The sequence below is a fragment of the Akebia trifoliata genome, chromosome 12 (assembly GCF_017979445.1).
Source record: "Akebia trifoliata isolate Shusen 1 chromosome 12, ASM1797944v1, whole genome shotgun sequence".
NCBI classification, from domain to species: Eukaryota; Viridiplantae; Streptophyta; class Magnoliopsida; order Ranunculales; family Lardizabalaceae; genus Akebia; species Akebia trifoliata.
The window spans coordinates 5,997,940-6,020,860 of NC_141386.1; the positions used below are offsets into that span (position 1 = coordinate 5,997,940).

The 22,921-nt window shown below is 35.2% G+C and overlaps 1 protein-coding gene across 1 annotated transcript; it reads left to right on the forward strand.

Annotated features, from left to right (window-relative positions):
- Positions 1-198: 198 nt before the first annotated feature.
- LOC147388785 (protein CONTINUOUS VASCULAR RING 1-like) lies at positions 199-22,921 on the forward strand. Its single transcript, XM_086417802.1, has 7 exons — positions 199-449; positions 12,021-12,073; positions 15,882-15,991; positions 19,296-19,463; positions 19,549-19,646; positions 21,200-21,326; positions 22,505-22,921. Exons 1-7 carry the CDS (start codon positions 303-305, stop codon positions 22,600-22,602), a joined length of 801 nt encoding a protein of 266 aa, XP_086273928.1. The 5' UTR covers positions 199-302; the 3' UTR covers positions 22,603-22,921.

The following is a 22,921-nucleotide window of genomic DNA, read 5'->3' on the forward strand; positions in this document are numbered from 1 at the left end:
CCACATCAGAATTGTGAGAATCGCAGTAAATTCTATGTCACCCCAGCAAGATTGTGTGACAGTGTTTCAAAATTGTGTCCCCACCCATAACTTTACAGGTGGATACACATGGTTGAATAATCCGTTAAATGGCAGATAAAGACAAATTTATATGATCTGTATAATTTACTGTACATTACACAACCTTATAAACTATATAAAACTTTCAACAAAGAAATGAAGAAAAACAAAAGAGACAACATCCTTATACTTGCTTTTGAAATCTGTCTCTGAGAGAGGGGTTTGAAGTTGCTGTTCTTCTAATGGGCGATGAGAAACCTTCGTCTGTAATGGCTAACAGAGAAAGAGATCGTGAACTTCTCATACCAGTCTCTGACTCCATACATGATGACGCCTCATCTAAACCTTCTTCTTCATCCTTAGCATCTCCTAATCACTCGGGTAGAGAGGTTAGTTTCTTTTTTTTTTTTTGCTCGTATTAAATATTATTTCTTTCTGTGCTGTTGATTGATTTCGATAGAATCCATGTTTAATTTTTACGTAATTTACTTGTTTTAGTGATGTTTTTGGAGAATCGCTTTACTTGATTTGATCGGTTTGTTAGAAACCCTTTTGTGTTTGAGGGGTCTGGGTTTTGTTGTGGACGTAAGTTAGTTCGATTGGGGGATTGTATTACACTCCATATTCGATAATTTGTTGATTTTACATTATTCTTGGCTCCAATGGTGCTTTGCAAACCTAATTTGTCATGATTGATGTAATGGGTATCTTCAAGACCCTTTCTTATAGCAAAATCCTAATTGACTTGCCAAGACATTGCGCTGATGTGGCAGTATGCAGATAACCATAGATTTTTTCCTTGAGATACAAGGGGAGAAATCTATGGTTATATGCACACTGCCATGTCAGCGCAGTTTTGTAGCAAGTCTCTCTAGAACGGCTCTTTCTTATTATCAATTTTACTGCTTTATGGGGTTCATTCAGAATCAGAACATTATTCGACCCACCCTCCTGTATTAAGTGCTCATGTTTGGTTTTTTTTTCTCAATGGGATCAAATTGCTTTTAACGGTTTGAGTTTGTTTCAAGGGCTTTGCTCTGTACCTAAATCATATTCTTTATCAACACACTTTACGTGCAACACCGCTACAACTACTGTCAAGTTTCAATTGAATTGACGTTTTGGTTAGTGAGAAAAGATCATGGAGATGAAAGTAGAAGAGATGAACTGAAAAATACTGTCATGAAATGAAATTGGATAATGAATTACAGAGTACTTGAACTATATTTATACAAGAAAAAATGAGAAATAACAGACCAACTAACTCATAACAGTGAGAAATAACAGACTAACTAACTCATAACAGACTAACTATAATAACTAACTCTTCCTCTCCTCTTCTAGTTTAACACGTGTAGCTTTAGATTTTAACTCCATTTGTTCAATCCGTGAGGCTATATTCCAACACCCCCCCTTAAGATGAACATGTATATTTAGGATGTTCATCTTGCGGAGAGTATGATGAAATGAAGAAAGCCTAGAGGCGTTGTTAAAATATCTAGCAGTTGCAATCTTGAAGGGACATGGAAGAGCTTGATGATATTTTGTTGCAGCTTCTCTCTAATAAGATGACAGTCTATCTGTATGTGCTTTGTTGTTTCATGTTGGATTGGATTAGTTGCAATAGATAATGCTTATTTATTGTCTGTATAAACCAAAGTTGGTTGCTGGTGGTTGATACTTAGGTCCTACAGTGCATAAAGGAGCCATTGAATCTCACAAGCTGTTGAACCAAGGGCCCTATATTCAGCTTCTGCAGAAGATCTGCTTATAGTAGCTTGCTTTTTACTCTTCCATGAAATTAATGAATCACCCAAGAAAATGGCAAAGCCTGTTACACTCCTTCGAGTGTCAATACACCTTGCCCAATCACTGTCTGAGAAAGCCTTTAGATGTAATTCTGATGAAGCTGGGAAGAATAATCCTTGTCCAGGGGTTGCCTTTAGATACCTGAGAACTCGAATGGCTGCTTGGTAATGACTAACAGCTGGTTTGGCTAAAAATTGACTGAGAACTTGGACTAAATAGGCAAGGTCAGGTCGAGTTAGTGTTAAGTATAATAACCTCCCAACTAATCTTCTATAGGCTGAAGGATCTTCATACAAATCAAAATCTGCAGCAGTGAGCTTTAAATTCGATTCCATTGGAAAAGCTGCAGGTTTTGCACTAAGAATTCCAACTTGGTCAAGTATGTCTAGAACATACTTTCTTTGAAAAATTGATATGCCAGTTTTAGATCTTGCTACCTCCAATCCGAGAAAATATTTGAGTTCCTCCAAATCTTCAATTGTAAACTTATAATGTAGAAAAGTTTTGAGCAGTTGTATTTCAAGCAAGCTGTCACTGGCCAAAAGAATATCATCTACATAGACTAGTAAAGCTATGAAGGATGATTCAGATTTCTTGATAAACAAAGAATAATCTGAGCTACCTTGAGTAAAATCATATTCAAGCAATGCTATGGACAATTTAGCAAACCATTGCCTAGATGCTTGTTTCAAACATAGAGACTCTTCAAAAGTTTAGAAACTTTATTTTCTCCTTTGACAACCAAACCAGGGGGCAACTCCATAAAAATTTCTTCATGCAATTCACCATGTAAAAATGCATTATTAACATCTAATTTGTGAATATGCCAATTTTTAATAGCAACTATAGCAAGCAGTAGCCGAATGGAAGTAATCTTTGCCACTGGAGAAAAAGCGTCAAAGAAGTCTAATCCTTCTTGTTGAGTGTAGCCTTTAGTTGCCAATCTAGTTTTGTGTCTTTCTATAGTTCCATTTGCCTTATACTTGATTCGAAATACCCACTTACAACCTATGGTCTGTTTATTTTTAGGAAGAGTAACAAGTTCCCAAGTCTTATTTAACTCTAAGGCATTTATTTCATTTTGCATTACAGCTTGCCATTCAAGAATTTTAGTAGCCAAATTATAATTTTTGGGTTCTTGGGAGGCTGAAAGGGATACTAGAAAGGCTTTATGAGAAGTGGACAGTCGATTTGTAGAAAGAAAGTCAGATATGGGATATAGAATACCTTTGTTAAGAGAGCAATCAACAATAGCAGATGAGTGAGTTGCATTTGGAACTTGTGAAGCAGTATCGCAATAGTAATCCTGCAAGAAGTTGGCATTTGTTTAATTCTTAAAGATTTTTGAAGAGGTTGTGTGGCTATTTGAGGAACAGATTCATTGTTCAAAGGTAGTTGATGGTTTGTAAGATTCTGATCTGAGATGAGGTGTTGATTTGATGTAATATTCTGATCTGAATAAAGGTTCTGATGTGAAGGTAGATTTTGATCAGAATGAATATCATAACAATGAATATCAGAAGATTGAAAGTAGAAATCTGAAGCGGAATTTGTTGGAGGAAATAAGAAGGTATGTGTTTCAAGATTAGATGGAAAAGCCTTGAAAGGAAAGACATTTTCATAAACAACTACATTTCTTGAGATGAATATCTTATTTGTGTTAAGGTCCATTAATTTGTTGCCTTTTATGTCAGAAGGATAACCTAAGAATAGACATTTTGTAGTTCTCGTGTCAAATTTATATCTATGATTTGTGAGTGTTGATGCGAAGCAAAGACAGCCAAACACTCTGAGGTGAGAAAGATTAGCTGGTTTATCAAATAACATTTCGAATGGTGTTTTGTTTTTGAGAAGAGGAGTAGGAATTCTATTTATAATGTGTGTTGCAGTTAACACACAGTCACTCCAAAAGATTAAAGGCATGTTTGCTTGAAACATTAAGGCCCTGGTGGTGTTTAATAAATGTTGATGTTTCCTCTCCACAATTCCATTTTGTTGTGGAGTTTCCTCACAACTTCTTTGATGTATAATGCCATTGTTATTATAGAATTGAGTCAAAAGGAATTCAGGTCCATTGTCTGACCTTACTATTTTGGTAGAAGTACTAAACCGTGTTTCTATCATTTTGCAGAAAATTTTGAGGATAGAAGGAACTTCAGATTTCATCTTGAGCATGTATACCCAAGTACAATGTGTATAGTCATCAACTATAGTAAGGAAGTATTTGAAACTAGAGTAGGAAACAACATTGAAGGGACCCCATATATCACAATGGATCAAGTCAAACATTTTATTTGAACTGGTTTGAGATACAAGAAATGAAATCTTTCTTTGCTTTGCTAAATGATATACATCACAGACATTTGTAGAATTGAAAGGTATAGATGACTCTAGCTGTCTAAAAAAAGGTAATCTAGAGTTAGAAACATGGCCTAATCTATAATGCCAAGTATCTAATTGATTTGTGAGTAATTTTTGAGACAAAAGATGAAGAATTAAACTTGGGTTGATTGCAGTAAGCAGCTTTTGAAGTAGCTTGAGATAGGTGGTACAGTCCATGTTTCTCAAAGGCAATCCCAATCATCTTCTTTGTTGAATGGTCTTGTAAAAGGTAGTAGGAGTCAAAGAGACACAAATATTAGCCTGCTTTGTTTGTTTAGAAACAAATAGTAAATTGAATGAAAAACTGGGAACACATAACGCATCATGCAAATATAATGTGTTTGAGAGATAAATATTACCAATATGTGAAGCTGGAACAAAGTTCCCATTTGGAAAATTAATAGAAGTATTGATTGATTTAGGTGTAGATGAATATAATAGTGGTGAACAGATCATATGATCTATTGCACCTGTATCCAGAATCCATGAGGATACATATTATAAAGATGAAGAAACAAAATAACAAAGGTTTGAAGGTTTACCAAAAAAGTGAGAAGTAACAATGTTTACAGCTGGTGAAGTTGTGTGGGTAGGTATTGGAGATGAGTTAGAATTTGCAAGTGCTAGCAATTTATTGAATTCCTCAGAAGTTAAAGGAAACGGTTGATTCTCGTTACTGTTTTGAATATAGACCTTAGAAGTTGACATAGCAACATGAGCAGTGGGTGGATTTTGTTTCCCTTTTGGTCCAATCCAGCCAGGAGGGTAACCATGAAGTTCGAAACATTTATCTACTGTATGTCCATTGTATCTACAATGAGTGCAATATAGAGAAGATTTCTTCTGTTTGTCTTTGAAAAACTTCAATGGAACAGATGACTGATTATTCTGTTTGGCAAGCAAAGCATGAGTTTCATTGCTGACAGAATTATTGAGTTGTCTCTGGCTTTCCTCTTAAAGTAGTAAAGAGAATACTTTTGCCTTACTTGGCAATGGTAAAACCACAAACAATTGGCTTCGAATTGAAGCGTAGGAGTCAGTTAAGCCAACCAAGAATTTTAACACATAATCAGATTGCTGTTTAATTAGCAAAAAATCAAACAGGTTGCAAGTACATGTTGCCAACTTTCCACAGTTACAAGTTGGGAATGGTTTGTAATTAACATACTCATCCCATAAGGTCTTGAAAGAACTAAAATACTCAGTGATCAATGAAGAACCCTGAGTAGTAGAACTTAGAGATTTTTCAAGATGAAAAACTCTTGGACCATCGCTTCTGAAGTATCTTGTTTTCAACTCTTTCCAAAGATCAACAGCAGATGCAACATAAAGAAGACTGTTCTTTATTTCCTTGGAAATAAAATTCATTAACCACAAGAGAACCAAATTATTGGCACGTAGTTAAGTAGTATGAAGAACACATTGATTAACAGGAGGAGCAAGAATCGTACCATCAACACTGGTTTATTCTTGATTGTTAGAGCAATGGTGATTGATCAACTCCATGGGATGTAGTTATCACCAGTAAAGATTTCTGAAACAAGTAATGCACCAAGATTGTCGCTTGGATGCAAATAGTATGGACTTGATGAATCGTCCGAAAGATTGATCGTGCGATAGAATTTTCGTCGTTAGAAGTCATTTATGGAATTTGTTCAAGAAATGCAAGAAAGTATGTATAAGGAAAATTACAAAGATTTCAGAGCAAAATCTTTGTAAGGTCGCGGAAGCAAAAAATGATTTTCAATCGGATACCATGTCAAGTTTCAGATGAATTGAGGTTTTAGTTTGTGAGAAAAGATCATGGAGATGAAAGTAGAAGAGATGAATTGAAAAATACTTTCATGAAATGAAATTGGATAATGAATTACAGAGTACTTGAACTATATTTATACAAGAAAAAATGAGAAATGACAGACTAACTAACTCATAACAGACTAACTAACTCATAACAGACTAACTATAATAACTAACTCTTCCTTTCCTCTTCCAGTTTAACACATGTAGCTTTAGATTTTAACTCCATTTGTTCAATCCGTGAGGCTATATTCCAACAACCACCAACAAAATCTTACTCTTATCCTAAAGATTTGGGGTTGGCTATAGAGTTGCTATACTTCTATTCCGCGATTTCTGAAGCCAAGTGTGTTGTAGTAGCGTGTCATTTCGAGAGGAAGCCCTAGGGAACCCTTACCTACTTCCCACTACAATTGGGCCCCATCGCAATGTGTCGCTTTCTGGGAACACCCTAGTATGAATATAATGAAATGTCTGACCAAGATATTTTAGGCGGTAGTGGATGTTTACCCCGACTGCAAACTTGGTGCAACTCTTCACCTTTATCCGGCTTGGGACCAACATTATAGTGTAAAGGGAACACCCCATAGGCTGAGTTTGTCAACACAGTTAATATGAAAACCACCATTTACGATTTTTTTTAGAGATAAAAGGACAATTTATGTATAAAAAAGGAGGCCGAGGAGACTTCCGAGATACAAAGAGAAGAGAAAAAAAGGAGAAAACCAAACTAACTAATTTTTATACAAATAGAACTGTTTCAAATTTTGCTCACTTGTCTCGTTCAACAGGCTTATTATTTTTATTATTTGTTTGGTAAGCCTGTTTTTAATGAGTTCAGTAACTCAGTGCTGGCAGGATTTGAAACTAGGTCTCTGGTATCATCATCCAAAGACTTTACCAACTAAGCTAGTTGGCACCTGCCACAGACTTACTATTTTCTATGAAGGGTTTATGAAAACAGTAAAATACAAATGTACTATTGAATGTCTTTTGTTGAGAAGGAAGGACATAAGAATTTGTCGTCGTTTTCTCTTGGGCCCAAGAAAACTAGTTGATGAACTCGCCTCATCCGATGTCATTATGGTTTCAAGATGATAGGATTCATAGCAAGTCATAGTCGAAGGGCATTAATTGCCAATCAACAAGATTGCTATCTTTTGGCAGCTGGTTCTAGGTCTTGACGGCTTTGCCATACTTATTCTCTAGGGATGCGGGATTATAATTGGCAATGATATTATATAAGTAGTGTAGGAGTTTTTTTAAGATGAGTTCTTTGATTGGAAGAATTACAATACTTTCATCACTCTCATTCCTAAGATGACAATGCCATCTCTCTATAGGATTTCAAGTCTATCGGTTTAGTGGTGAGTGTCCATAAGTTCATCTCCAAGTCGCTTGTCTCTAGGTGTTTTTCTTATGAGTAAACAAATCCTTGATCAAGTGCTAATTGCCAATGAGTGCATCGACTCTCTAATTCGTAGTGGTGTGTTGTGCATCCTATGTTGAATTGGTATGAGAAGGCCTCTAACCATGTGAGTTGAAAATTTTCAGTTTACACATTGGGAAGATTGTGTTGTAGCCTTAGATGGAGAAGATGGATAAAAGGTTTTCATTTCTACATTCTTTTTCTCATTTATGGTAAATGGAGTTCCCAATTGTTTCTTAAAAAGCTCTAGGGCCTTAGAGCATCTTCAACGCAGCACCCTCTACCCATACCCATAAATGAGCTTTTTGGTTATAGTGGGTTGCAATTATGGGTATCCATGTGATATGCACTCCAACCGTGCTACCCATAAATTGTTTAATAATTTTTTAATTCAATTCAGATTTAAAATTTTCTGAAATTGACTTATTTTCAACATAACTGCCCGAATTTTTTTCCCTCAAAAAGGATATGTAACCAAGTGGGAGTAGCTTTTTGTGGTATCGAAATTGTCTAGACCCAAAAAATGATGAGGGATGGGTCTTGGGTTGGAGCCACTATTTTTGACTCCACTACCCAAAATAGCAGTTGGGAGGAGGGATGGGTATTGTGTTGGAGTTGCTCTTAGGCAAGGGGTTCTCCTCTCCATGGTTGTCAAAAGCAGTGCCTAGGCGCCCAGTGCTAAGCAGGATTTAAAAAAAAAAAAAAAAACTCTTTTTTCTTTAGCTTTTCAAAAAGACCATGGTCTAGGATGTCTTATCAGATTTTTTAAAAACATAAGATGTCTAAAATATTCACCAAAACTTTGAGGGCTTTATAAAAAAAATCTTTTTAGTATTTATACTCCTAAGATTTCTCAAAGTTGAAAGCTAGGGCTCACTTTCAAGTGGAGGAGGGAGATGACGATGACGATGGTGGTGGTGGTGACCATGCCCTGGTCAATTGAAGGGATGAGGACAATATTGACTTCAGATTAGAGTATTTTTGTTAAGTTAGTTGATATCTATGAAAACTAAATTGAACATGCTCTATTTACTCATTTTTTTTAAGTGTTACTTTGATGGATTATGGGTTTTAATTGATTATTGACTTGCAAATTTGCTAATTAGTTGATGTTACCTTGGCAATTGCATATTTATCATTATTTTTTTCCTATTTCTCATTTTTTGCATAATTCTTAATAAATGTAAAAAAAAGAGAGTAATTTTTTTTGTCGCCGAAGCCCCACCGCATTTATCAGAATGGTGAATAGAAGGGTGCATGATGATGTAATGAAAGGGTTCAAAATTAATGTAGATGATTTGAAAACATCTCTTTTCAATTCTTTGATGATACTATTATTGTTCTACATGCTCCTTGGATCAATTGGCCCACTTGAGACTTTATTTTTTTTATTTGACAGTTAAACCTGTTTTTAATGAGATCAGTAACTTGGTGATGGTAGGAATTGAACCAAGGTCTATTGTATCATCACCCATACATTACGAACTAAGCTGGTTGGCCATATGAGATGTTTTCTTAAATTTTTTAGGTGGTCTCCTAGTTGTTTCAAAGCAGTATCCATTGTTTCGAGCATCTTGGACAAAATCCTAGTCTTTGGGGTCAAGGAAGTGGGTAACATGGAGAACCTTGAGAAATGTTTGATTTATGTAATAAGGAAATCACCTACTTAAATGGGTTTTCCTTTGTGGGCCCCTTATAAGAAAAAATCCAATTGGGACCCAGTCATTGAGAGGAGCATCATAGAAGAAGATTTATCTACCCAAATACAGAGAAGTGCCTTTCATCAAAAGTACTTTGTCCAATTTGCCTATCTACTTCCTTCCATCATTCACAATTCTGATAAATGTGGCAAAGCAACTTGAGAAGTGGATTACGGAATTTTTGTGGGGAGTGAGGATCACTCAAAAAATTCCATTTAGTTGAGTATCAAAGGGTGCATTTGCTGAAAAACTACGGTAGATTGGGAGTTAAGACGCTAAAAAGATATGAATACGACTCTTTTGGGGTAGTGATTGTGGATTAGGGTGGTAGATAACAAAAAAAATGGGAGCATGCCAATGGTTAGAATTCCACCCCCTAGATCTTCTTGTGGAACTGGTTTATGGAAAGGTATAGCCAAGGTTCTTAGTATTTTTGTGGAGGCATTTACTTAGGGTCTACTGTAGGCAACACAATCAGATTTTGGGAGGATTTATGGTGTCGTGGGATCCACTTTGTTTGAGATTTCCCTTCCACATAGTCTGTCTCCTCTTGCAAAGGGCCTTCATTATTTGATGTTTAGTCAAGGACCACTATAATACCTGATAGAACTTGGGGTTATGATGAAATTTCAATGGCTTGGAAATAGACAACATGGATGTGCTTCTTGAAGAGTGGGGAGTGTCTTTGCAGAATTCAGACCAGGTTGTCAAATTGTGGAAGTGGTATACCAATTGCAAATTTCCAAACTAATCTCTTTACAAAAATTTGATGGGACCGTTCTCCCTTCCTTTCCAGTGAGAATTGCCCCCCCCCCCCCCCCCCCCCCCCCATATCCTCCCTTAAATTCTTTGTGTGGGTGCTATGGTAGATAAGATCCTCATCCTTAATCACCTGATTGGTGTGGGATTCTTTAACCGCAACGTGTGTTCAATGTGTAAAGAAGTGAAAAAGACTGGACCACTTACTCCATTGCTCGATATCTCGGGGTGTGTGGGCACAATTTTATCTAGTTGTTATACAAAGCATCCCAATCCTCTTGCCGCCTCTAGATCTGGTGGTGGTGGTGGTGTTGTTAATGCGATGATGACAGCAATTTAAGGATTGTGCATGTTCACCTTGTCAATGCCAAACTGGTGTGGATATTAGGGTTTTGATTTTTCCTAATTTCATATAATTCTATGTGATATTTGCATGATGTGTGCAGTGTATGTGAAATCTAGGTACTGTTGTTTTAGTTGTTTCCGTGTGTTTTAAAAGCAAATTTTTTTCCTCTTTTGTTCCTTGGTCAAATGTAATTTTTTTACCAATTGGACTTGCTGTAAGAGGAAATGTCGATGTTTATAATAAAGAATCCATGAGTTGGGTGAATTTAATTCTGTGTCAGTCCAAGAAAAAAACTTAAAGAATGACATATTGCTGATTGATATGAATTCTAGCTTCCTCTAGAATTTATTGCATGAAGTAGATAGTGTATCCATATTTGGGTGTGAGCAAGTAGCCATTCGATGCGTTGAAAATTAAATTCAAAATTCGAGGCCACTTCATTTTTTTCGCTAAGCAAAATTTTTTTGGCCAACCCCAAGCCGAGCTTTGATAAGCTCCTCAGGAAGGGTAGGTCAAGTGTATGAAACCCCACAAAGCAATGAATTCCTTGGGGCCATCCTCCAGGGTCTGGCAACTAGTTGCATGTAGGACTTTCCAAGGGGGCGGTGCGTGTGACCGTGGGATTAGTCTCACCTGAAGTGTGGGGATAGAATTTTATATCTGAGGCCACATATTCATATTTATTAAAGACAGAAGGCTATTGTATTGTGAGTTTGATTAAAAAATGAAGACTATTTTAAATGGTTCAAAATCAATCAAGTTAAAAGGGTTGAATGGTGTATCTCACTCTGTGGAGCTTCCAAAGTGGGAGTGGGGTATTGCCAGCAGGAACTATGCTATGATATGACCTCTTTGTTTCACATTTCTATTGGATACAAATGTCGGGATTTCAATTAATTTTCATAGCTACAAGAACGATTTATGTGCCTAATTCGCTAGAAATAGTAGCATATACATATCCTTGGCTTTGTAGTTTTCGCTGTTGCCTCTTTGGCAAGATATGTCACAATATCTCCATTATTTTCTGAAAATCTTAATATATCTAAATTTGAGAAAAATCTGATATGGCAGTCTCTTTAGGTAAATCGATAGAAAAATAAATATAATGTAACTTCCTTTCCTCAATGGTATCCTTTTTCTGCTATGCTTTCGATGGTATACTTACATCTCTTTTTCGATTATAACTTGTTTCAAAATTTCCTCCACACCTTCTGACTTGGTATAACTTGTTTCAAAATTCCCTTAATTTCCAATAGATAAGTACCTTATTAGGTATAAATGTGTGCAATTTCTGTTCTGGGGTTTTCATATGCAAATATTTGTTATTATAATTGAAATAAAACAGGACAATTATTGAAACAAATTGATACTGATTAGTTGTGTCTTAATTTCATTTTCTTATGTCATTGGGGAAACACAATTTATCATCCAAGAACCTTTCAATAATTAACAGTCCATAGTCAACGGTTCAAAGTTGCCCTGAGTTTTTAAAATTCAGTGAATGTGTGATTCTAATAAGTCATCTGCCCTTCACACTTTTGTCGAATATCCAGCATTCTCTTTAAAATTTTGGCTTTGCCATGCTATCGAATTACACAATTCATCGTTGTACATATTAAAAGAAACGTGCTGATTTTGATTTCATAAATTTCTCTGCATATGCTTCTTTTTTTTTTTTTTCAGTCCCATTAAGAAAGTTCAACATTTAATTGAGCTCCATTATGTTGTCATTGTGCAGGCTTTCTGTAAAGTTGTTCGAAGCTGGGCTTCAAAAAAGTTTATGACTGGATGGTGGGCATTTCTTTTCCAAAGTCCTGCATATCTCTGTCTTTTCTTCTGACCAGTTATTGTTTCTGCATAAGAGTTGATGAGTCCTATAAAAACAGCTATTCATATGGTTGGGTAGTAGTTTGTTTAATCACTACTACTTCTGACCAATGTTTTCAAATAGCATATGTCATGCTGTGCCGATCAGCGTATGTTGCACTTGCACAATAGCATATGCAGTTGCATAGCGCCAAAAAATAACATTTTTTTTTAAATAGAAAATAAAAGGAAAAAAGATAGAATTTTTTTTGCAATTATTACAATAGCTCTAGAAAATATTTTTGTGATCTTTTGTTTCCAATTTCATTATAATTTATTATATTTGTAAGTTTAACTAGTATGTAAGAATGCATATTTCCACTTTCTTTTGATTCTTGAATGTTGCATAATTCTTTAAATCTTGCGTTCTTCATTTGATCGGCAGCTATGAACAAAATCCCAACTACTAATAATCTTATGATTTCAATCCATTTTTGTTCCATATGCAAATCTTCCGGGGATTTGGTAAACCACGTCCTAATCCATTGTGATATGGCATGTACAGTGTGGTCTGTCTTATGTTCATTATTCAATTGTTATAGGTGTCTCCCTCCCTCCATTCTCTTGCTATTTGAGTTGGCAATGTTTGGCCTTTAAGGTATCTTGGGCATTTATTACATTTTGTAGTATGTTGGAGCCTTTGTAAGGGGATAAATACCCTAGTATTCGAGGGGAAGGAGCAAGGAGCCCATGAACTCATTATTAGTATTTTTGGCATTATATTTTTTGTTGCAAGTTATCTGGGGAGTCTTCTTGAACACTTATTTTTTAGATAAGACTTTACATGTAAGCTGCATGACTAAATTTTGTATTGCTTTGTAGGTATGGTCATCTCGACCATTATTTTTTTTTTTCACATATACAATATGATTTATTCTCATCCCCACCACCCCACTCTCCCCCCCCCCCCCCCCCCCCCAAAAAAAAAAAAAAAAAAAACAAAAAAAAAAAAAATAATAATAATAATAATAATAATAAAAATAATAATAAAAATAAAAATTAATTAATTAATTAAAAATTTTGAATCTTGATTCTTGCTTTTTGAGCTTGATGTAGATGATGAGGGAGTATAAGAAGTAGAGAATGGAGCCAAATGAGAGTAAAAGTGAGCTTAAACAAGAATAGAAGTAGAGAATGTATTTTTTTTTCTTGGGGCAAATTTGTGATCTCATACTTTTGTATGCAATGCATTGATGACCTAACGGTCATAAATCACATATGATGACGATGCTTTTGATCCACAATGTTTAAGGGTAACATCTTGGATGGACTACACCCCACAACCCAAGTGGTTTAATGATCCTAATACCTAACAATTTAATTAATTTGCTCTGATTCAGTTATTGAAGTTAAGCTAGAATGAAATATAGCCAATTAGCTGGACTAATAGACTGAACCAATCAGTGAGATCTTTGGGCTGTAGCTCATCCAAGAGGTATGCTATCAAGGGTCAACTGAATAGTCCGGATTACTGTCATGGGGTTTTGCCTTTACGGAAGAAGCTTTCTGGGATGGTCTTCTCTACCTCCCTATCTTCTCCTCTTTTTCTAATAAAATTATCTTTGTCTATCAGAAAAAAAAAAAAAATCAATCATCAACGAACTTAATAGTATGAATTAGTGGCAAATGTAACTATTTGATAAAGAATGACCTACTATTATGAATGAGTTGATTCTGCAAGATTCATTCGATTTCATACCTATTGTAAATTAGATATTAAAGATATGCATGTTTCCTAACCTAAACTCTTTTTTTGTGCTTATATTCTGTTATTTGATTCCTAGTCAGTTCTTCAAACAGATCAATTTAATGACTAAATCCATTCCACTGTTACCTATCCTTTAGATAGGATTTACAACTTCACGTCTGATGTGATTGAAGCCTTAGGTTGAAATTATCTGCCATCAGATTTATATTTGCTCTTTATCATGAAATAGTTAAAAAAAAAAGTGGTGGCTGCTGGTGTTTCAAATGGTTAGGTACATACCTTCTGCCCACCAAATTTTGTCAATTTGCAAAAGTTGATAGGCACCACACAATAACAAATCTGAATGTTCTTGCCCATGTGACTCAGTACTGTTCTGACTAAGTTACTTACCACAGCTGAAATTTAAACCTTAGGGCTCACTGCGAGAAAACCTGTGCTTTTCGCTGTTGAGGCCTAGGACGGTGTATAGAAATAGGTATAGGCTTTGCTCCTTTGTGTACCTCTCACAATTTCCCCCCTTTTTCTATTTTCGTATAACTTTTTCTTCCCAAATATAGTCACATATCATCCTGGGCTAGAGATGATTTAGGATGCATGTATGCTAGTTTTATTCCTTCTCGGATATCGATCAATGTTTTTTTTGGACAGGTAAAAGCAAATTTTATTCAGAGAAAAAAGAAAAAGAAAAGAGACTGGCCAAGGAGGCCACTTACTAAGCATACTGAAAAATGTGAAAAAGCCAAATACAAAAAATATCCCAAACAACAAAATACAACTATAGGGTCACGATTGACATAAAGAATCCCACTTAAACAAGAAGTCTTCAAAAAAGTTTCTCTAAATTTCGTGTAGATCCTACTCCAATAGAAATCAACCCCGTGTGGATGTATTTGTATAAATTTAATGTTTTTTATTTACGTATCTTTTTCATGTCATGTCTATAATGCATAACTAAAGATGTATCTACTTTACAGGAAGAAACATTTAAATTTTTTATTTTTATTTTCCTAGCATTTCTCCTATTTACTTTCATTTTTCATATTGATATATTCCATATTTTTCGGAAAGAATTTGATGGCTCTTTGTGTCTGCTTTATGGTTTTGTTCTTTTTTGCTTCCTTCCCCCTTTCTTCATTTATTATTTATTTTAATTATTTTCTAATAAGCTTCACTTCTATTCCTCCCCTGTGCTCATTTTGTAAACTTTCCTTAAATGATTAAAAAAAATTGTTAGATAAAAAATCATATAGCTATTTTCTTTTTGGTACATGTAAGCATCAATGAATGAACTTTATGATAAATTTGGCAACTTATAAGAAGTTGTGTTTTCATATATCTGAGAACTGTACATATAACTGAATTATGTTGACACATTGGGGAAGCTTCATTTTTTTTCACTCCCAATGTTTCTTTTTTGTTCACTTATACCCTCTTGGTTTCCCACTTTTCTCATTGTTCACTTTTTTCCTCACCTTTGGCCCCACCTTAAATGACACATTAATTCTGCTTCCATATCAATCCTTAACTCCATTAGATGATTATTTTTGTCGAATACATTCCATTCAATTGTATTATTGTTATAATTTTTTGAAATCTATGCAATGCGTTCTCATTTATTATTCTTATACTATCTTCTTGACATTTTATACTTTAGTAATCATTAAGTAATAAGGGCACATGGTTGCAGTTCACTAGTCACATGTAAGGGACCGATAACTGTCAAATTTAGCTTGATTGTATGATCAAGACATTTGGTGAAGTAAATGTAAAAAAAAAAAAAACAAAGAAAAGAAAGAAAGGCTATGACTTAAGATCATCTGACGTATTCAATGAGTGTAATTATGGGAAGTATTAAGTTATTGTTGGGATGAAACTAAGATAGTGGGAAACTCTTGGGGCAAAAATGTGCTTTCCCCTTATTATTGTTAATTTTGTTTGATAAGAAAAAGCTAACGTGAAACTATGCTGATGAGTTAGTGTTTATTATGTGCCCACTACTGTCGCTAATCGGATTGCTTTTTGCAGTGTCATCCTATTTCCTTTAGCAATCACTTTCTATATTACATGGTGGTTTATTCATTTCGTGGATGGTTTTTTCTCTCCGATCTATGCTCAACTTGGAATCAACATCTTCGGTATGCATATCTTTTCCTGTAACATCTCGTCGTCTCCCCCCCCCCCCCCCCATATTTTGTGCTAAATGTGGGGCATTGACTGTGTAAACCATTCCTGTACTGTTAAATACTCGAAAGTCATCCTTGCATAACATGTGTGCATTATGATTTTTTATTTTATTATTTTATTTTTTATTTTTTTATGATGGCAAATTCTATTAGATAGATACTATTGCCACACCAACTTTTGCTAATGCCACCCTAGTTAATATGTAATCACCAAAGAATTAGCACCTATCTTGGTGTGGCATTAGCAAAAGTTGGTGTGGCAATAGAAGCTCTCTTTTATAAAAGGATAGAAGGAGCTTGAAGAGAGCTCCCTAATACCAAGTGAAGACAAGAAAATAGGAACAAAAAAAATCTTAAGAAGAAAGACCCACCACCCTAGACTCCATCCTTACAAACCATCTACTACTTGCATATAGAATCCTCTAAAAAGGAACACAATTTCTTAAAAGGCTTTGCACCTAAAAAACAGTAATCCTATGATTCCGATGAGATGACCACCTTGAGTGGGTGCTCCAGCTGACAGCTACATGTATTCTCTTTCAACATTTTTACATTTAATAATATACAGTGCCCCCTTTAAAAAATATAACAAGTATTCTAAGCTGCTTCTTTGAAGAAGAATCTCTGTACTATTTTCATATGTTGTAATGAGAAAATATAAGTGGTGCACTATTTGCGTAATAGGTCCTTTTTTTCCCTATATTACAAATTCCAATTGATGTTGCATGGCTCATAAATCTTAGGATTCATGTCCAATTGACCCAAGTTAGTTTGCATGTTTTAGGATTGGAGAAAAATGTGCAGCCTTAACTTGCTTTTATGGTATATTATTTGTTTTTAGTGTCAGCCATCATCTGTTTAAGCATTGATGGCATCTGCAATCAACAATCCTGCTTTATATATCAGGATCCTTGATTTGCTTGTGATGCACCTGTGAGATTGGTTTGTTCTTCACCTATTCATTGTATGAGTTGACGGGTCAAACTCATTTGTTCTTCCTATTCTAAACGACATATTCGGAGAAAATTGTCTTGATGTCGCTAGCTTTGCCTAGATTGACAACCTCAGCATCCCATAACTCCCAACTAAGATACGGAAGATCCCTTAAAATCTCAAAAAAAGAAGGCTAGCCTCAGCTTAGAAGTTCTCCTAGAATCTTACCATACAGGAATTTTGATCCCCAGATCTGATATCACATAAAGTTGGCAACGGTCTGGAACTTTGTAGGTAAACACCTACTTAATCTGATGGAACAGCCTTCCATCCGTAAACCTTACTTTGCTTGAACTTGTTGCCACAAGCTCCATTTACCTTCACCTATCCTCTGCAATCATTTCTGAAGGAGTGATGATATATTAACTGTTCTTTACCTAAAGGCCAAGAGCTTCCCATATAAGATACATAAGCGGAGTAGAGCTGCATATCCTCAAAACTGGAAATACATATATAGCAACAATAAACTTATTCAGGTGTTTGACACTTATACCTAACATGGATGGCTGACATAGCAATATGTTTTCTCCTTGTGGATATGTCCTATTAATATCTTCTTTTTTTCTTGGTTTGTGAGTACCTCAATTAATAATCTCAATTTTCACTATCTAACCGCCCTCATTAGCAATCTCCCGTGTAATTCTTGAAAAATTCATGAATTTTTTCGTTTTTTTTCAATGAAAGTAGTATTCTTCGGATTATTGAACTATTCTGAATAATTCACAGATTTTAAGTTTGAAAAGAATAAAACGTGATTTTTACGACTTTTACGAATTTTTATAAGACTTGGTGGAAAAAAAAATGCTATAACTCGTTGTATGTTGCAAAGTGTAAACTTGTAAGTTGTGGCATGTAACACAAATCGACTTTGAAGCGGCCATACTTCAAAATTTTGGAGGAATCCACATTTTACGTGACAAATGTCCCTTTTATCTTAATGACATGACCCTCTACATTTATTTGAGATTACACCTTAATTTTTCAATTGATGATTTGTCCCTTGACTTTGGTTTTCTTTTAAAAATCAATGGAACAATAATCTCAATGTCCTCATTATCACCACCATCATTATTACCATCACCATTAAGATCACCAATTTCATCATCACCATCACTACTAACATCACTATCTGATACAAGATGATGAGGGGAGATAAGAAAATATGGGGGGTTTAGGAAATTTGGCTTAGGATTGGATTAAAGATTTTGGGCTAGGATAGGGTAAACCCAAAGGTAAAATATATATTTTTTCCGCAATTACGACGGGATAGATGAAAATAGTTAAAGGTTAAGGTTTATAGGGTAAGGAAGGGATTGAAGGTTAATGTTTATAGGGTAATGATTAAGGGTGGAGATTTGTAGGTTTCAAGAATCAAGAATCAAGAATCAAGAATGGGGTTTCAAAAATCAAGAAAATCAAGAACAATGAACTAAAAGAAAATCAAGAAAAACAAAAGAGTAGAAAATAAAAATAAAGATTATAATAAAAGAATATTATATTGGACTCATTCATCACTCTTTTTCATTCATTAATTAAAAAAACCCTAATACAATCTATATGAAGAAAATAAATTTAAGAATCTTAGTCAATCTAAAATATCAAATAAATAAATCTAATTTTCGTAACTTTCTCTCTCCTAATTTTCAAACCCTGAAAAACTTAAATAAAAGACAAAGTAAAGGTACTAAACTGCCCTTAAATATTATACTAAGACCATGGGCCAATAAAACATCAAAATAAATCCCAAAAACATCAAAATAAGACAGACATTTAGATAAAAATTAAAATCTACTCTTTATGATTTGATGTCCCCATCACCATCATATGGCCGAATTTTTGAAATGAAACGGATAATGCACACATGAAGCATATGCCGGATATTGTCCATTTATCGAATTTTTGGCCAAATTTTAGATCGGATTTTTGCAATCTAAACTCAAATAGAACTTGAATTTTTCACGAATCGAATTTTTGTTGTATTCTGAATTACTAACAAGATTCCTGCCAACAACAACAAAATTGTTAAGGTGTTGGACACTTACATATAACATTGATGGCTGACAAAAGCATTATGTTTTTTGCTAAGCAAGTGAAGTTGGTGGTTAGTAATTTAGACGGTGAAGGCGGGTTTTGAACCCATGGTGTGGTATCAACACTCATTTGTTGATTTTTTTATTTTTCTTGGTTTGAAAGTACCTTGATTAACAATTGTACTATCCTGTCATCTCTTTAATGTTTTTGCCCATCTTTTAATCTCAATTAGGTCTTGGTTTCGTAACGTCCATAACATTCATATTCTTGGTTGGGGTGTTCATGTCATCATGGCTGGGGGCCTCTGTTCTGGGCCTTGGTGAGTGGTTTATCAAACGGATGCCATTTGTCCGCCATATATACAATGCATCCAAGCAAATTAGTGCCGCCATATCACCTGGTATACTTTCTCTGGATTCTCTCATGTTCTTATGGAATAACTTCAGGTTGTCGGTAGCTAATGTCTAACTTGACTATTATTACAGATCAGAATACACAGGCCTTCAAGGAGGTGGCCATAATAAGGCATCCACGAATTGGAGAATATGCGTTTGGGTTCATCACTTCAACCGTCATCCTTCAGGTCTGAATGAATCCCATGCTTCATTTCTTTCATTGTGAAGCACCGCAGATATCAGTTTTGGACTCTTGCATCATACCCATCCTTAATATTTGAAATATTTATCCATATTTAGGTAAAAGAGGAGCAATTTCCACTTTGTTTCTAATGAATGACCTAGGGAACACATACGATTAAATACCTTGGAGAGTTAATTTGGTGGGAATTGGGGAGGGAAAGGGGTTTTTAGTGGATATATTGACATAAATTAGGATATGTATGACAAAGTTATGAGTATTTGAAAACGAATGGGGAGGAGACAATTGGGTTCCTACTTACATTGATTTACATCAGGGATCAGGTTTGAGTCGATATCTGTTTGTCGTAGTTATAAATTATAAGTGCTAATATTCAAAAGAAGGACCCTTGGTGTTTGTTATTTGCAAATGATTTAGGGATAATTGATGAGACTGGAGAGGGAATTGGTGCAAAACTAGAACTCTATAGAGCTACTTTGGAGTCCAAGGGCCTAAGAATAAGTGGAACCAAGAGAGTATATGGACTGCCACTTCAGTGATGACATCCATAGAGAGGAATAGCTAATAAAAATTGATTGTTCTAGGAAATACACTTAAGTGACCATTTTTGTTACCTTAGTTCTATTATCCATAAGGAGGGAGGGAATGAGAAGGATGTTGGCCATAGAATTAGAGCTGTATGGTTAAATTGGAGGTATGCTTTTGGATTGCTACATAAATTACGCTGCCCAATCATATTAAAAGGAAAATTTTATAAGATGGTGGTAAGACCACATATGTTTTATGGAGCTGAATGTTGGCAATCATGAAACATTGTGTGCATGGATTTAGTGTACATGGATGAGGATGCTGAAATGGATGAGTGGAAAAAACAATAAAGATCAAATTAGATATGAATGCATTCGTGAAAATGTAGGTGTATCCTCAATAGGTCATTGTGGGAAAATTCGATTGAAATGGTTTGGTCATGTGCAACCAATGTTGATTAGGAGATCAGCTAAAAAGGATGTGCAAGTCGAAGGTTTTGCAATAGAAGTGAGACAAGATACGAACACACTATAATTATCAAAATACATCGTCTTAGGCACAATCAAACGTAGGAACCCATCATCAATGAATTCCTTCAGCTGACATATTCTTTATGTGATTTTGAAGTGTCAGCTTATTTCAATACATCTGTCTATATATTTAGAACGGACTAAAATATTTTAAAAAGAATATATTTCAACGTACTGATTGAACATGACTTGTTTGCATATTGGGTCTGTTGGGGTTATTGTGTCTGACACTTAGTGTAGTGGATCAGACACTGGACACTTGTCGGTGTGTATTGTTTTCAACAAGCATACAATCTCCATCACTTACATTCACATGCTTCAAACATTGAGTTATGGGATCTGAAAACATCGGAACCTGTGGAATTACTTAATTCAAAAACTGCCTATCAAAAAAATAAAAAATGATAATAATAATTCGAAGACCATAAGTTAATGAAAACATCCACTTTCAAATGTTATAACTCGCGATGTGTTAATCCAGAGTTATTCCGGAGACGAGGAATTGTGCTGTGTTTATGTTCCCACCAACCATCTTTACATTGGGGATATATTTCTAATCAACTCCAAGGATGTCATTAGACCGAACTTATCGGTCCGCGAAGGAATTGGTACGTGCTATTATTTTATATTTGTTATTCATTTGAGAAATTTTGCGATTGGAGGAGCAAATCTTCCATATATACATAATGTAGCTCACATCCAGGGGTGTTGGATCCACCATTGTCTGGGCTCGGCGACGATACCACCTAACCCAACAAAAACAAGCCAAGGGAACAATCCTACATCCTTTTCATAGGACCTGATGACCTCTTCTATTTCTGAATAAATTGCTATACTTTGATCCTGCCTCCCCACCCCACCCACTTTTTTTTCTTCCTGTAATTTTGAGGTACCTCTCTAGTTTTCAAACTGATGACATAAGCCCTCTATCCCCCCCAGACAACAGTCTCCCATTAGAGACTAAAAAATTACGGAAATGCCCTCGTCTTCAACCTATTGCCTAAAAACCATGATCCCCCCCACTAAATAAACAAAAGAGCCCATTGTCTTCAATATCTTCAACCTCTTAAAAAACCTTTGATTTCTCTTTTCAAAAATATGTTATCTTCACCACCACCCCCATGCTACGATGTTATTGATGTTTGAAGGTTGAAAGAGGGAATGTTGAGGTTGAAGACATGTGTTATATATATATATATATATATATATATATATAGGGTCCTGTTCGGCAGCCAACACCTTTATCCTATATGGGTTAGAAGTTTCGGAATGGGCTGATTTTTTGTGAGGATGATATCTATGCTGAGGAGATCATCCTCTCAAAAAATCAGCCCAATTTGAAACTACTAACCTCATCAAAAGTGGTTTAGAATTGTGGATCATTGATTTTTTACCATTAATTTGTAAACCACTTTTGATGGCGTTAGAAGTTTATCAGCCCAATCCGAACTCCCAATGTAGGCTGATTTTTTATTTTTTTATCCTAGAGGTTGATGACAATGGGTTTGGGGAAGTGGTTTTAACAAGGGCATTTCCATCATTTTTTTGTTTGTTTCTCATGGAAGATTGAAGTCAAAGGGGTATGCCATCCATCATTTATCAAAAAAGATTAAAAAAAAAAAAAGGAGTAAGTCATCAGTTTGAAAACCCAGGGTTAGTTTCCATCAAAATGGGATACATAAAATATTTTGGGTAATTTTTTCGACAAAAAGACTGATTGTCCATTGATGTTTATCTCGTTGTCACTTTAGAGGGATCTGACATGTCATATGTGCTGTGAATGCAGAGATTGTTGTCTCAGGAGGCATGTCGATGCCACAGATCCTGTCGACACTAGACACACAGACAATCCAAATTGACAGAAGTAGACCTGGTAGAAGCTAAGAACGTAGTTTTAGATACAGACAAGTCTTGGACTTGTAATCTTCTTTGTTTGAGGGTGAGCTATCAGAACCACCACCATCTGTTTGTATCAGTTTTTTCAGGTAAGCGGAATCTTTAGTGTTGTTTTTCCTGTCAGTTAAAATATTTGGATTCTGATGGTGTGCGTAACGTTTCCTTTTACTTGGGTCTTTAGGATGCCATATAGGATGTAAAAATGCAGCAGATTTGAAAGATGGGTTGATTGGCTATAAATGATGTTTTCTATGAACAAAGCTTTGTTATTTTCGAAGCTTCAATTGCGGATACTCAGATTCGTTTT

Bases quoted from the DNA above. Each gene is read 5' to 3' on its own strand.
- LOC147388785 (XM_086417802.1), top strand. From the start codon at position 303: ATGGGCGATGAGAAACCTTCGTCTGTAATGGCTAACAGAGAAAGAGAT. The intron at 450-12,020 runs GTTAGTTTCTTT...GTCATTGTGCAG, and splicing joins CTAATCACTCGGGTAGAGAG to GCTTTCTGTAAAGTTGTTCG. The intron at 19,464-19,548 runs GTATACTTTCTC...CTATTATTACAG, and splicing joins TAGTGCCGCCATATCACCTG to ATCAGAATACACAGGCCTTC.